Source organism: Equus quagga, chromosome 17, assembly GCF_021613505.1.
Source record: "Equus quagga isolate Etosha38 chromosome 17, UCLA_HA_Equagga_1.0, whole genome shotgun sequence".
Lineage (NCBI taxonomy): Eukaryota > Metazoa > Chordata > Mammalia > Perissodactyla > Equidae > Equus > Equus quagga.
This window is the reverse complement of record NC_060283.1, coordinates 9,045,343-9,060,972: the sequence shown is the minus strand read 5'-3', so window position 1 is coordinate 9,060,972 and position 15,630 is coordinate 9,045,343. Positions and strand designations below refer to the sequence as shown.

The 15,630-nt window shown below is 37.6% G+C and overlaps 1 protein-coding gene across 2 annotated transcripts in view; it reads right to left on the bottom strand.

Annotated features, from left to right (window-relative positions):
* Positions 1 to 227: 227 nt before the first annotated feature.
* Positions 228 to 15,630, bottom strand: part of LOC124228604 (steroid transmembrane transporter SLC22A24) — a 52,404-nt gene continuing 37,001 nt past the window's right edge. Inside the window, exons 7-10 of one of the 2 annotated variants that reach the window (XM_046643128.1) lie at positions 4,453 to 4,667; positions 2,930 to 3,038; positions 2,260 to 2,463; positions 228 to 1,323 (exon numbers count right to left, since the gene is read on the bottom strand). In XM_046643128.1, the coding sequence (XP_046499084.1) occupies positions 1,263 to 1,323; positions 2,260 to 2,463; positions 2,930 to 3,038; positions 4,453 to 4,667 (589 nt within the window). In that variant the 3' untranslated portion in view covers positions 228 to 1,262. The remainder of the gene's footprint in view (positions 1,324 to 2,259; positions 2,464 to 2,929; positions 3,039 to 4,452; positions 4,668 to 15,630) is intronic. The other variant, XM_046643129.1, reaches the window with a different exon arrangement.

The following is a 15,630-nucleotide window of genomic DNA, read 5'->3' as shown; positions in this document are numbered from 1 at the left end:
ATCTGTTCTTGATAAGAAATTTGCAGTATTGGAGGAATAAAAGGGAATTCTTCAAACTGTTAAAGGTAATCTATTGAAAATTTACAAATATCATAGTTAATACTGAAATATTGAAAGTTTTCCTGGAAACATCAGGAAAAAGGCAAGGATTTCTACTCTCACGACTTCTGTTCTATGTTGTGCTGGCGTTTCTCACCAGGGCAATAAGACAAAGAAATAAAAGGGAATCCAGAATGAAAAGAAACCTTTCTTTATTGGCAGAAGACAGGCTCTAGCATAGTAGGTTGTACTAGCTCAACAAGGGTTTGCTGAATGAATAAAGATTGTATTGAAGCTTGTGATAAGAAAGACACACTTCTTTAGCTTTATAGCGTGCTTTCCTTTATACTTCCTCGAGCTCTGAATGAGTGTCCATTTCACTGCACTTCACCCACTGCAAGAATGAATAGCACATTGAAAAGTCTTCACAGCTTTGGCAAATGAAAGTTGGAATTTCATTTTAGTGTGTTTTTCTTTGATCACTATTAAATTTGAGCATCTTTTCATATAATTACTATTCATGTGGATTTTCCTTTTGAAAATTATGTGTTCTTGCTCTTTGCTCATTTTTGCATTGAAGTATAGTCTTATTTATAATGATATTTATTAAATAATGTCCACGTGTATACTGTACATATACATTTTGAAATCATTTACCATGTCAATTGACCTTTAATACTTGAGTATTTAAAATATTTTTAAATGATTCATGTTAATTGTTTAAAATATGAAGCTAGAAAAAATGCAAAGGAAAAGCAATAAAATTTTGTTAATTTATTTCTAAAAAGCTAAGTAATGCTATTTATTACATAAGTTTTCAATTCATAAGTGATTTGGTTACCAGAATGTCATATAGCAAGTATTTATTCATACTTGGATGTGTCTATGGAATTATTCTGATTTGTGGTGGCGTCTGCTGTTACTGTTTGATGGTTGTGGTTTTGCATAAACTCCTCCATATGCTTCTTTACATACCAGCCAGTTCCACTGTCACTCCATGATGCTATTATTAATTTCTAGATGAATCTCAAACTAATTTTGCAGCTTATTCCCAAAACCAAGCGATTGTTCACAGAATTACTTGAACTCATAAATTATTTTAGGAAATTGTTATTTAGTGCTGTTAATTCTAATAGTCTATTATATTTTTGGCTAGTTTTTCAAGCATAAAGGAGCAATCTTGATTTTTTCCCCCCTTATTTTGCTTAGCTCTTGGAAACTCCTTAAAATTGGGTTAGTTTCATGGAAATATCTTCCTGCTTTGTTTTTCTTGAATCTCTTCTGCTGTGAAAAAGAAATACAAAAAATAAGAAAATCAGAAACAAACAAAGAAGGTATAGAATAAGTGAGTATAGGCTGCATGTCTGAGGACAAGCTGATCCTCTACCCACCAGCTTTGTTACCCAAGACCCCCAAGATATTGACGCCATTATGCTGGAAAAGGCCCTGAGACCTGGGCACCCTGGGAAGGCATTTTAGATCCTGCTACTCTCAACATTGTCCCTTTACACCTTTGACCGATGACATCTTAGGAAAATCAAAGGAAGAACTGAAATTTTTAAAGGTACTTTCTTATTTTTCCTCATTTCAAACTCTGTTTTCCTATTTGCTTTGTTTTTCTCTCTCCTCAAAACTTCCATTACCTGTGACAGAAAATTTAACTTAATCTCACAGGTATCACAGGAAGATCCACTTCCTTTAGATACACTGTCATCTTTGCAAGAAGGATCTTGTTCTATGCTCCAGTCCCTAAATTCTTCCTCAACCCAAGCAATAATCAGGTTGTATCTGTGAGGCAATCCTATTCCCTTCCCCAAAATTTATCAGGCACTCAGTGGGCTGATGGGTGATGAAACCAGCCTCATGAGAATGAGACATTTGAGTCTTAGCAGACTTATGAAAAAACATCAGGTGCCTGTCTCCCATGAGAGGCAGAGAGTATGTACCATTCACAATAGAACTAATTTTGATGTTTTCACCACTAAACCTACTGGTGCTAGGTGGTCTGTGGGACCTAGGGAGCCTCAAGAAGAGTCTGACACCATTGTGAGTAGGGGTGAAGCTGCTACAGAACCAAAGGACATGGACACAAGTGGAAATAGCCCAGATCTGAGCCTGCATGAAGGACAGAGGGCTCCAAATGGTCCTTTGCCTTCTTTATCACGGAGCTATAGCACACAACCCTTTCCCCATCTGGTGACAACTAGAGGGTTTACTCACTTAGTTTCCACATCCTGGATGGTGTTAGGAAGAGGCTGATTCCTGGTTTCAGGAAGGAGGAGGACAACAAGACCAGCAAGGATGGAGGAGACTCCATAGATGATCCAGGGCAGGTCGGGGGAATACACTGTCAGGATCATCAGGAGAGGAGCCAGAGTTGCCCCAAGCCTACTGAACATTGCATTAAGTCCTATAGCTATTGACCTAGGGTGCAAATAACAACAGGAAGAAGAGTTTGAAAAAACCTATACATATAAGTTCTTATTTATCATTTTCACTTCATTCTGGGGGACAGTCCAGCAGAGTTGTTAAACACGTGGGCTTTGATGGCAAGCCCTAAGTTCTACCTCTGTTGTTTTCTGATTGACAGTATCACGTTGGTAACTGCTTTAAACCTCAGTTTCATTGTTACTAAAATATGGGTACCCGTAGTACCAATCCTGTGGAGTGGTTCTTAAGATTAAATGAAGCGATGCATTAAAGGACTCGGCACAGTACCGGACATAAATTCATCTTTCATAATCGTTGGCTCTCAGTTGCTGCCTTGATTCCTGTCACCATTCACTCTTCTGACACCTAAGAAGTCTCAGTTTTACCCCCCCCAATACATGTCAATTATTTCAGAAAGTCCTGTTTTGAAATCAGATGGACGATCTGTTAGCCCATGTACCTGAGCACTGTGGGAACAAGTTCGTTGTGGTGGACGGTATGAGTTGTAAAAATGGCAGTAGTAGCACCAATTCCCAAAGTTGCTAGAGCCACACGCAGGGTCTGCATTTCTGGAGAGGAAGACCAGGGAGAGTCAGGAAATCTTGGCTGAAGAATCTGTCAACCCCCAAATAACCATAAAAAGATCCTACTGGAAGGTTTTACATACATATTCTAGTTGGGAGTGCCTCAGGTTGTGTTATGTGGCATGCCGCCTCAGCATGGCCTGATGAGCGGTGCCATGTCTGCGCCCAGGATCCGAACCAGTGAAACCTTGGGCCGCTGAAGTGGAGCGTGCAAATTTAACCACTTGGCCATGGGGCCAGCCTCAATTCTGTCTAATGTTTTGTGTGCACTTTCTGCAGGACGTAGGACTAGATGTGGATAATAACTAGGAGTTTATGACCTATGCCTTGAGTAGTTTAGAATTAAAGGGGTAGGAACAATTTTTGACCAGGGACAGGTGTTCCACCATACAGTAATAAAAGGACTGGACTTATTTGGTAGCAGACAGTGGGAAGAGAAACAAGTTCTAGAACAATTCAGGATTAAAAAAACAGTATTAAAACTTCTATTTGGAAGTAAATCATGTAATAGTGGGAACCACTGATACTGAAAATTCAAAAAGGTGCTTTTTATTCAATAAAACATCATAAATAGGACTTTATAACAATGGAGAGGGCTGCCTATAAGGCAGCAGGCTGTCATCAGGAGGACGACTGGGATCCTGAAAATTACCTTCTTGCTCTGGGAGGTAGGTGAAGCATGGTGACTACTCAAGTTCTCATAATCATTGCCTATGGTCATTCTGTTAATTTACTAAATAGATTTTAAGAGAGGCTGGATTAGCTTCTTAATCTATTACTTGTTTAGGGGTAGGCTAAGAGATATATTAAGATTAGCCTCTTCCCTTGTTTCTACTGTATGCTTCTCTGCCTGAAGACAAGTGTTTTTTATTCACTGAAGTCAAGAAGTCTCTCATAATAAAGTGTTGCATTTATGGTGAATTAATACCAGCCTCAAAAGTCAATACATGGGGATGAGGAAGTAGGCATATCACAGAGGCCTTAAAAATCAGTAAGAGCCCTAGACAGAGGAAGTAAAGCCCCCACTGTGGGATATAATTGCAAGGCCCAGCCCTTCCATGGTTGTTATTAAAAGTGTGATTGGCCAAAGGGCAAGTGGTTAGTTGTTTTTCTAAGGAAACCTGAGGAATAATTGGAACTGATGTCCAGATTCATCCTAGATGTGATGAAGACAAACATGGGTCTGAACTACTCCCTGCTGACATTTGTTCTGTAAGAGCCTAAGTCTTGCTAACAACTTTTTGTCAGACTCAGTTCTGAACCCTCACACAGACTTCAAGAAATCCTTTGATTTTCAGTGGAAAATGCCATTATTTTGGCATTAGGCAGGTAAGACAAATGTAATCCCTGAGGAATGGGGGGCAACCACTTACTTTCTCCAAACTCCTGTCTCTCTCACCTTGGGACAAAAAGATGTTGACCAGAATGGGAATTCCTACCAGGAAGGAGGACACCATCTGGCTTATTCGACGACCCACATGATTCATTGTCAAAAGAACAGCACATCTGACTATGAAGGTGACAGCTCCAAAGATAATCTGGAACAGGAAAATGTTGCTCCCAAAGTGCTGCAGATTGAGCATCAGGCCGAGAAAGGGTATAGTGGCTGCAAATCTGCAGTGAATAAATGGAGTAAAAACATATTTCATAAGATATAGAACTTAAGACACGCTCCTTCAGATTTCTAAGAAAAGTCCTACAATTGATGACAATATTGGCCCAGGTGGCCTGTGGTCAGTGTTACAGAAAAAGGTCCATCTTGTTCATAGAACATTTATTTTTAAGGCAATGATCTTAAATTAACATAAAATTATTGTGGAACATGATGTTAAAATGGGCTCTTTATTGTTATAGTTTTTACTGGGATCTCAAGAAAAGAGATAGCAAATACACGCATATTCTAGTGAATGTTATAAAACCCTCCATGCAAGGAAGAAATATTAAATTTGACCTCATCACTCAACTGGAGGGTATGAAGGGTTGAACATAGATAGGGTAGATGTTGGAAATCAGGGAATAGTTTCTGTGCAGAGGTTCAGCATTGTGCCAGTTTCTCTTCTTTGCTCCCCAGTGTGGACACCTTCTTCTTGACTTCATCTGAGTGAGACTTCAAGGATACTATAGGGAAGAGCTTGACATGTGCTTCCTGGATTCAAGAGTAGAGTGGCCTGACTTTTCTGAGTAATCGAAGATCTAGAAGCAATTGACTATTAGCCTGAAGCATCAGAAGAGAGATAAAGAGACCGGCATCTAAGAATACCTCCAGTAACATAGGCAAGGATGCATTTGCTCATAGATTAGTTAGGCTCTGGAAGAGAGAGTGGGTCTGGGTCATTTTAATTTCTGTGTGAGAAGAGGGAAGGGAAAAGGGTTTGGGATGGGCAAAGTTACCAAGAATAGGGCAATACATGACCAAATTTGCAGGGCCTGGAGAGAAAATGTACCCAGGAGCCAGGGAAAAATGCATTTCTTACATCACAGGAAATGGAGTGCCATGACAAATGGTTCCAGTGGCAGCCTCTAGGGAACCTACATACAAGTGCTCCAAGGAAAGGAGTCTGCTTTGATCGTCTACTGTGTCCAGCTTCCAACATTTACCAATGCTCAGACTTTTCCTTCCCATTAACTCAGCTCCTTCCCCAACTCTGAGTATGTGGAATTCAGAAAAGTGGCCCATAAATTAGAGCATTGAAGAGGACGCACAACATGACTAAATGGAGAAAGAGGCAACAATAGCTTTGCCTGTTGCCGTCTCAACCCCTAAGCCTTCTGAGACAGGTCTGAACTAGGCAGATAGAGAAGGTATAACTCTGAATGAAGATCTGAGGTCTAATTCCTGTACTTGGCTGAAATACACTAATTACTAAAATGAGGCTATTCTTGTGAGTGAAAGGATGGGAGGTTTTTCTTTAATGAGAAGAGTATACATTATGTGGCCTGTCGGAGGTTTCATCTAGGGATGGGGAAAGAGCCACAGAGCAGGTTTAAAAAGAAAGGTGAGGAGATATGAGGCGAAGATTACGATTTTTTGTATGGCCCTCTGCATTCTGATTATTCAACAAGAATTATTGTGATAAGAATCATAGACAAAATTTTTTTAAAAGCATGTTTTAGAAAAATACATAGACTATGATACAATTTATGTATACATTTTATAAATATGAAAGGATACTATGTATTACTTAGGGATAAATACCAATGTAGAAAGGTATAATGAAAGGCTTGGTAGTGATAAAAAATGGTATGCCAGTACCATTTGAAAAAAGTGATGGATATGTGCCTAAGGAAGATTACAGACCTCAATTGTCTTAGATTGGATTTCTTAATCTTGGAAGTGGATATAGATATGTTTATTGTTTTTATTACTATTATTATTAGTTATAACTTTATTATTTTTGTAACATTAAATAATCCATATTATATTTCAAAATTTTTAAATTTAAGTAAGCTAAATAATGGGTATTTGTTTCCTCCAGCTTTATTGAAGCATAACCGACAAAAATTGTATATATGTAAGATGTACAATGTGATGTTTTGAAAAACATATACATTGTGAAATGATGATCACAATCAAGCTAATTAACATATCCATCATTCCACATAGTTATCATATTTTTGTATGTGGTAAGGACACTTAAGATCTGTATCCTTCACAAATTACAAGTATACAATATAGTATTATTAACTACAGTTGCCATGCTGTACATTAGATCTCTACAACTTAATTCATCTTGCAAACTGAAACTTTTTAACATTTGACCTACATTTCCCCATTTCCCACTTCCTGCAGCTTCTGGCAACCACCATTCTACTCTCTGCTTTTATGAGTTCTACTCTTTTAGATTCCACATATAAGTGAGATCAAGTAGTATTTGTCTTTCTGTGTCTGGCATATTACACTTAGCATAATATCCTTTAGGTTCCCCCATGTTGTTGCAAATGGCAGGATTTCTTTCCTTCTGAAGGTTGAATAATATCTCATTGTGTATATATATTAATTTTCTTTATCCATTCATCTGTCAGTGGACACTTAGATTGTTTCCATGTCTTGGCTATGTTGAATAATGCTGCAATCAACAGGGGAGTGCAGCTATCTCTTCAAGATACTAGTTTCAATTCCTTTGGATATGTAACCAGAAATGGGATTGCTGGATCATAAGGTAGTTGCATTTTTTTAAAGATTGGCACCTGAGATAACATCTGCTGCCAATCTTTTTATTTTTCTTCTTCTTCTCCCCAAAGCCCCCCAGTACATAGTTGTATATTCTAGTTGTGAGTGCTTCTGGTTGTGCTATGTGGGACACTGCCTCAGCTGGCCTGATGACCAGTGCCATGTCCACACCCAGGATCTGCACCAGCGAAACCCTGGGTTGCTGAAGCTGTGTGTGTGAACTTAACTACTTCGCCTCAGGGCCGGCCCCAAGTAGTTTCATTTTTTGATGAAACTCCATACTGTTTTCCAGGATGGCTGTACCAATTTACATTTCTACCAACAGTGTACAAATCCTCTCCAACACTTATTGTTTTTTTGTCTCTTTGATCATACCCATTCAAACAGGTGTGAAGTGATATCTCATTGTGGTTTTGATTTGCATTTCCCTGATGATTAGTGATGTTGAGCACCTAGCTCTGGCTAGGATTTCCAGTATTGTGTGGAATAGAAGTGGCGAGAGTGGACATCTTTACCTTGCTCCTGATCTTTAGAGAAAATCTTGCAGCTTTCACCACTGAGTATGATGTCAGCTGTGGGCTTATCGTATATGGCCTTTATTGTGTCGAGGTAAGTTACCTCTATACCTAATTTGTTGCGAGTTCTCATCACAAAGTGTACTGAGTTTTGTCAAATGCATTTCCTGCATCTACTGAGGTGGTCATATGATTTTAATTATTAATTCTGTTAATGTGGTGTTTCACATTATGTGATTTACGTATGTTGTACCATCCTTGAACTCTAAGTTTAAATCCCATTTGATTGTAATATATGATTCTTTTAATGTGATGTTCAATCTGGTATGGTCATATTTTATTGAGAATTTTTGCATATGTTCATCAGGGATATTGACTTGTAGTTTTCTTTTCTTGTAGTGTCTTTGTCTGGCTTTGGAACTAGGGTAATTCTGGTATAATGAAACTAGTTTGGAAGTGTTCGCTACCTTTCAGTCTTTTGGAATAGTTTGAGAAATCGTGTTAATTTGTCTTTAATTGTTTCATAGAATTCACCAGTGAAACCATCTGATCCTGGGAAATTTTTGATGGCATATTTTAAATTACTGATTCAATCATTTTACCAATGGGTCAGCTCAAATTTTCTATTTCTTCATGATTCAGTCTTGGTAGGTTGTAAGTTTCTAGAAATTTATCTTTTTCTTCTAGGTTATCCAATTTCTTGGTGTATAATTGTTCATAATAGTCCCTTATGACTCTATATTTCTGTGGTGTCAGTTATAATGCCCCCTCTTTCATTTCTGATTTTGAGTCTTCTTTTTTCTTGTAGCTAAAGTTTTGTTAATCTTTTCAAAAACCAGCTCTTAGTTCCATTGATCTTTTTAAATTAAGATTATGACAGTTTACAACCTTGTGAAATTTCAGTTGTACATTATTGTTAGTCATGTTGTGGGTACACCACTTCACCCTTTGTGCCCTCCCCCCAACCCCCCTTTCCCCTGGTAACCACCGATCAGCTCTCCTTGTCTATATGTTAACTTCCACCTATGAGTGGAGTCATACAGAGCTCGTCTTTCTCTGTCTGGCTTATTTCGCTTAACAAAATACCCTCAAGGTCCATCCATGTTGTTGCGAATGGGACGATTTTGTCCTTTTTTATGGCTGAGTAGTATTCCATTGTGTATATATACCATATTTTCTTTATCCAATCATCAGTTGCTGGGCAAAGTTGCAGGGTATAAAATCAACATACACAAATCAGTAGCATTTCTATACACTAACAATGATCTAACAGAAAAAGAACTCAAGAACTCAAGCCCATTCACAATCGCAACGAAAATAATAAAATACCTTGGGATAAATTTAACCAAGAAAGTGAAAGATTTATACAATTAAAACTACAAGACTTTCTTGAAAGAAATTGATGACAACATAAAGAGATGGAAAGACATTCCATGCACATGGATTGGAAGAATAAACATAGTTAAAATGTCCATACTACCTAAAGCAATCTACAGATTCAACGCTATCCCAATCAGAATCCCAATGACGTTCTTTACAGAAATTGAACAAAGAATCCTAAAATTCATATGGGGCAACAAAAGACCCCGAATTGCTAAAGCAATCCTGAGTAAGAAGAACAAAGCTGGAGGCATCACAATCCCTGATTTCAAAACATACTACAAAGCTACAGTAATCAAAACAGCATGGTACTGATACAAAAACAGGTGCACAGATCAATGGAGCAGAATTGAAAGCCCAGAAATAAAACCACACATCTGTGGACAGCTAATCTTCGACAAAGGAGCTGTGGGCCTACAATGGAGAAAAGAAAGTCTTTTCAACAAATGGTGCTGGGAAAACTGGACAGCCACATGTAAAAGAATGAAAATTGACCATTCTTTTTCACCATTCACAAAAATAAACTCAAAATGGATCAAAGACCTAAAGATTAGTCCTGAAACAATAAGTCTTCTAGAAGAGAATATATGCAGTACACTCTTTGACATCAGTTTCCATCAGTTTCAAAAGAATCTTTTTGGACACCATAACTCCTCAGATGAGGGAAACAATAGAAAGAATAAACAAATGGGACTTCATCAGACTGAAGAGCTTCTTCAAGGCAGGGGAAAACAGGATTGAAACAAAAAAAACAGCCCACTAATTGGGAAAAAATATTTACAAGCTACTTATCCATTGATCTTTTTTAAAAATTGTTTTTCTGGTTTCTATTTCATTTATTTCTGCTCTGCTCTTTGTTATAGCCTATCTTCTGTTAACTTTGGGCTTAGTTTGTCCATCTTTTTCTACTTCCTTGAGATGTAAATTTAGGTGGTTTATTTGAAAACCTTCTTTTTTCTTAACATAGGAATTTATTGCTATAAACGTCCCTCTTAAAGCTACCTTTGCTGCATCCCATAACTTTTGGTGTGTTGTGTTTCCACTTTCATTTGTTGCAAGATACTTTTTGATTTCTTCTTTGGCACGTTATTTCAGGATTGTGTTGTTTAATTTCCACATATTTGTGAATTTTCCTATGTTTTTCTTGTATTGATCTCTAGTTTCATATCATTATGGTTGGAAAAGATAATTGATATGATTTCAATTTTTTATAATTTTTTGAGATTTCTTTTGTGGCCTAATGTGATCTATTCCTGGAGAATATTCAGTGTGTGCTTGAGAACAATGTGTATTCCTCTGTAGTTTGATGAAATGTTTTGTACATATTTTATGGGTCCATTTGATACATAGTGATATTCAATTCCACTATTTTCTTATTGATTTTCTGTCTGGATGATCTATCCATTGTTGAAAGACTTCTACTCTTATTGTGATGCTGCCTAATTCTTTCCTTAAATTCTGTTACTATTTGCGTCATACGTTTAAGTATTTCAATGTTGGGTGCATATATATTTACAATTGTTATCCTCTTGATGAATAGACCCCTTTATCATTATGGAATTATCTTTTTTGTCTCTTTAGATGTTTTATGACTTCAAGTCTATTTGTCTAATGTAAATATAGCCACCTGTGCTCTTCTTTGTTTACCATTTGCATGTAGCACCTTTTTCCATCTTTTTGCTTGCAGCCTGTTTGTGTTCTTTCAGTTGAAATGAGTCTCCCATAGGCAGCACATAGTTGAATCTTATTTTTTCCCATTCTGCCATTCTATGGTTAATATTAGGATCATATGCCTTCTCTTGCCCCTACAAAGCCAGGCCAGATACTGACAGTTTATTTTGCCTGAAGTGTTTATTTTCCCTGAAGTGTTTAAGGTTATCTGCTCTCTCTCAATTCATCTGAGTCACACTTGCCATCTGTATGTGCTGATGCATGACTGGCAGAGGCTCATGTGTGCTGTCTGTGGTGGTGCACACAAGGTGTTGGCTACAAGGGGGAGTTGTAGATGCACCGTGCTAGGGTAGAATGTGGGTTAGTTGGAGGGCTTTGCAGGTGATGATGCAGAAACTCCTGTTCTGCTATCTTAGTGACGTCACTCAGTAATGAGTATTCTTGATTTCATAATCTGCTTTGCCAGCCAGTTTTCACCTGAGGCAATAAATCAGTTTATATCATTCAATTTTTTTTAAGATTTTATTTTTCCATTTTTTCTCCCCAAAGCCCCCCAGTACATAGTTGTGTATTCTTAGTTGTGGGTCCTTCTAGTTGTGGCATGTGGAATGCTGCCTCAGCATGGCTCGATGAATGGTGCCATGTCTGTGCCCAGGATTCGAATCGGTGAAACCTGGGGCCACCGCAGTGGAGTGCTCGAACTTAACCACTCAGCCATGGGGCCAGCCTCTCACTGAAATTTTTGAATTAAAAGGAAGATAATTTATGGAGAGGTAAGGAAACAGCAAACAAAAACCAATGCCCATCTTTCTCTTTTAAGTTTCTTGAGTGCAGAGAGTAGATCTTGATGCCTCTTGTATCTTTTAAACATAGCACAGTGACTTTGCATGCTTTATTTTTTACTAAGAATCTGATGATGATGATGATGGCAAAGATGATGATGGTGATGATGATAAGCAACGTGTTATCATAATGGTGCCATGACTAATGATTATTCTCCCTGCATACATGGACAAAACTCATCTAGTTTCTGCTGTTGACTATAGTATTTCCACTAGCAGGTACTCCAGCCTTTAGTTCCAGAAGGCAGCCTGGTTGACAGTCTCCTAATCTACGATGAGAAACTTTATCAAGGACCAGATGACTATAGCTGCGTTATCCACTCTTTTTTTCTCCCCAGCTGAAGTGGTGGAATCTCTACTGGTCTGCAGAAAGGAAAGGACAGTTTTTCAGAGTAATAACTTCCAGTACAGGTAATAGTTCCAATGAATAAAAGTATGTTAGAGACAAATGAAAATGTTGAGTTATAAGAATTTACTTTTTATTATCTGATGACAAATTATTTCAGTTTTTAAATTTGTGGTGTGAAATTAAAAATCCTCAGTTCAACATGAAGGCATATTAAGTCCACATTCATCAATTAATATAGTTGCAAAATTTGTGAAGCAATTGTTTACAAAATTAATGTGAAAGATTCATCTACAATCATAGTTGAAAATTTAAAAACATGTCTCTAAGTTACTGATAAAAGATGGAAACAAAAGTTCAACAAGGATGTAGAAGTCTTGTATAACGTCATTATCCAACTTGATCTAATTTCAGTATATAGAACACTACAACCAGCAACAGTAGAAAACTTATTTTTAAAAATATCATATTAAATATTTACCAAAATCAACCATATTGTGGGTCACTAATCAATTCTCAATAAATGCCAAATGAATAAAATCATATGGGGAACTTAAGCTAGAACCAAACAGAGAGGAATGAAAGTAGAAATCAATAACAAAAATATCTAGAGTGTCCACAGGTAATTGGAAAGTAAGTAGACCATTTATAAATAATGATGGGTCAAAAAGGTGCCAAACTGCAAATCAGAAATTATTTTGAATTGATTTAGAATGAAAGATACAGCATCTCAAAACATATGAGTAATGCTAACAGGTAACTTTATGGTTTTGCATGCATTTATTAGAAAAGATGGGAGCTTGGAAAGAAATGAACTAAGCTTCCTTACCTGGAGGATAAACACAACACAACACACACACACACGCAAACAAACCCAAGTAAGTAGAAGCAAAGAAATAATAAAAATAAGAGCAGAAATCAACGAAATAGAAAGCATACAATAGTGCACATTAAGTTATTCTTTGGAAAAATTATTAAACTTCAGAAACTCCTAGCAAGGTGGATCAAAAAAAGTTCAAACACTTGTTATCAATATCAGGAATAAAAAAGGATAATATTCCATATTTCACAGTTTTCTAAAAGATACAAAGAGAAAATTGTGAATAATTTTATGCAAAAAATTTGACAACAAAGGTAAAATGGGCAATTTTCTTGAAAAAATAAGTTGACAAAATTAACACACGTAGAAGTAGAAGTTCTCAGTAGTCCTATCTCATTAGAGAAGTTGAATCTACAATTAACAATTTTCAAGAAAAACACTTAGGCCCAAATAGATTCACTCTTGAATTATTACAAACATTTAAGGCAGAAATAGTAACAATTCAACAGAATAGAGAGTTGAGAAACTGCATATATACAGTCACCTGATTTACAACAAAAGTGTCGCTGAAATTCAACGTGGAAAGGACAGTCTTTTCAATAAGTTGTGACCAAAAAACTGACAATGGGTCTGGAAAAAATGAACCTTGACCCCTTCCACATCTCAAATCCTACACAAAAATTAATTTGAGATGGATCATAGGCATAAACAGGAAAGGTGATAAAAGTTTTGAAAAGAAAACATAGAATATCTCTATAAACTTAGGGTAGCAAAAATTTCTTAAACAAGATACCAGCACCACTGACCATAAAAGAAAAGGTTAATAAGTAGAAATTCATGGAAAATAAAAAATCTAGTCCATCAAAGCACACCATTAGGGAATGGAAAGGTAATCCATAGACTGGGAAGAAATTTAGAATTTATATCTAAAAAAAGAAATAATTGAGAAAAAATTGACAATTTAATAAAAATGGACAAAATTCAGGCGAGAAATGATGTTCTACATCATTAGTAATCATGAAAATGCAAGTTTAAATCATGATATGATGCCATATACTGCCATTGGAAGAGCTACATTCAAATAATTCAGAATAATTAGGATTTGCGAGGATACGGAATAACCAAAACTCATACATTTCCTTGTTGGAGTGTGTATTTGTACAATGAGCACTTTGTATCCATGGGTTTGGCATCTGGGGATTCAACCAAACATGGATTGAAAGACCCATGATGGCTGCATTTGTATGAAACACGTATAGACTTTTTTCTTGTCACTTTTCCCTGAACAATACAACAGCTATTTATATAGCATTTACATTGCATTAACTATTATAAGCAATCTAGAGATAATTTAAAGTATACAGAGGATGTGCATAGGTTATATGCAAATGCTATGCATTTCATATAAGGCGCTTGAGCATCAGAGAATTTTGGTATCCATGGTAGGGAGGTGGTGGGCCTAGAACCATTCCCCCAAGGATCCAGAGGGATGACTATATATGCACTTTGGAATATTGTTTGTGGCTGACTATAGCCAAATATACACATGCCTTACTCCCAGGAATTCATAATAGCCAACAAGTGGGAAAAAACCCAAATCCATAAACAGCAGAATGGATAAATAACTTACGGTATATTCATATGAGGGAAAAAGACCAACAATTAAAAGGAATAAATTACTGCAAAACAAAACGGGAAAGTGATGTCAGCCTCATGGTGGAGTGAGCTTTTCCTTTTGTCTCTCCCCTCTAAGTTACAACTAAATGGACATTCATTAACAAATAGAGGATTCCCTACACAGCACAGTGGGAGGTCTGAGAGATCCATGCAGCCGTACAGCTGAAGGTGGGTAGACTGGATCCCCAGGAAGTGGTGGAACTGAGTGAGCAGACCCCTCCCCTTTCCTGGTGGCAGTGGTCCAGGTCGTGGGGCCTCACACAGTGGCCAGCATGACTGTAAGAGGAGACTGGGGCAGCCCAACCTGCATTCGAATGCCTTTGGAGTGGTGGCCTGGCCTGGGGGAGCACCCATCATGCTATGGCAGCCCCACCCTTGGGAACATTCCCCATGGAGTGATGGCAGCTCAGTCGCTATGAGAGATCCCAGCCATCAAACACAGTGGCTCAGTTGAGCCACCATGAGTGCAAGGCTGGCTCTTGTGTGAAAGAAAGTGCCTCTCCCCTCCTGACTAATGCAGCACCTCAGCTGGCTGCCTGCCAAGCACAGTGGTCCCATCTGCAGAGACCTACTGGCAGAGCACAAAGGCTCTGTCTGCATGTGTGTGCATGACTCACCAAGCAGCTGAGGCCAGCCTGAACAAACACTGAGCAGCCCTACCAGCACAACTTCCAGCAGATGAGTTGGGCTCAGAAAGCACAGCTCCTGCCTGTCCCTCAGTGGTGGCAGGTGAATCTGCTACTTGATACTACCATAAAATGCACTGTCAAAGGGTCAACTCATCAGAAACCATAAGAACTACAGAAACACTTCAGAGCAGAAGAAAAACAACAAGTCTCCAGAAACCAATCCCGAAGTCATAGAAATTTACAATCTAAATGACAGAGAACTCAAAATAGTTGAAGAAACTCAGTGAGTTACAGAAAAACTCAAAGATAGTTCAATGAGCTCAGGAGTAAAATTAATGAGCAAAGGAATTCTTCACTAAAGAGATTGAAGCTCTAAAAAAAAACAAAACAGAAATTCTGGATATGTAGAACACAATTCTTAATAAAAGATAATCTAGAAACCATAAGAAATAAAGCTGACGCTATAGAGGACAGGATTAGTGATTTAGAGGACAGAAATATAGAAATGCTTCAGGTAGAGGAGGAG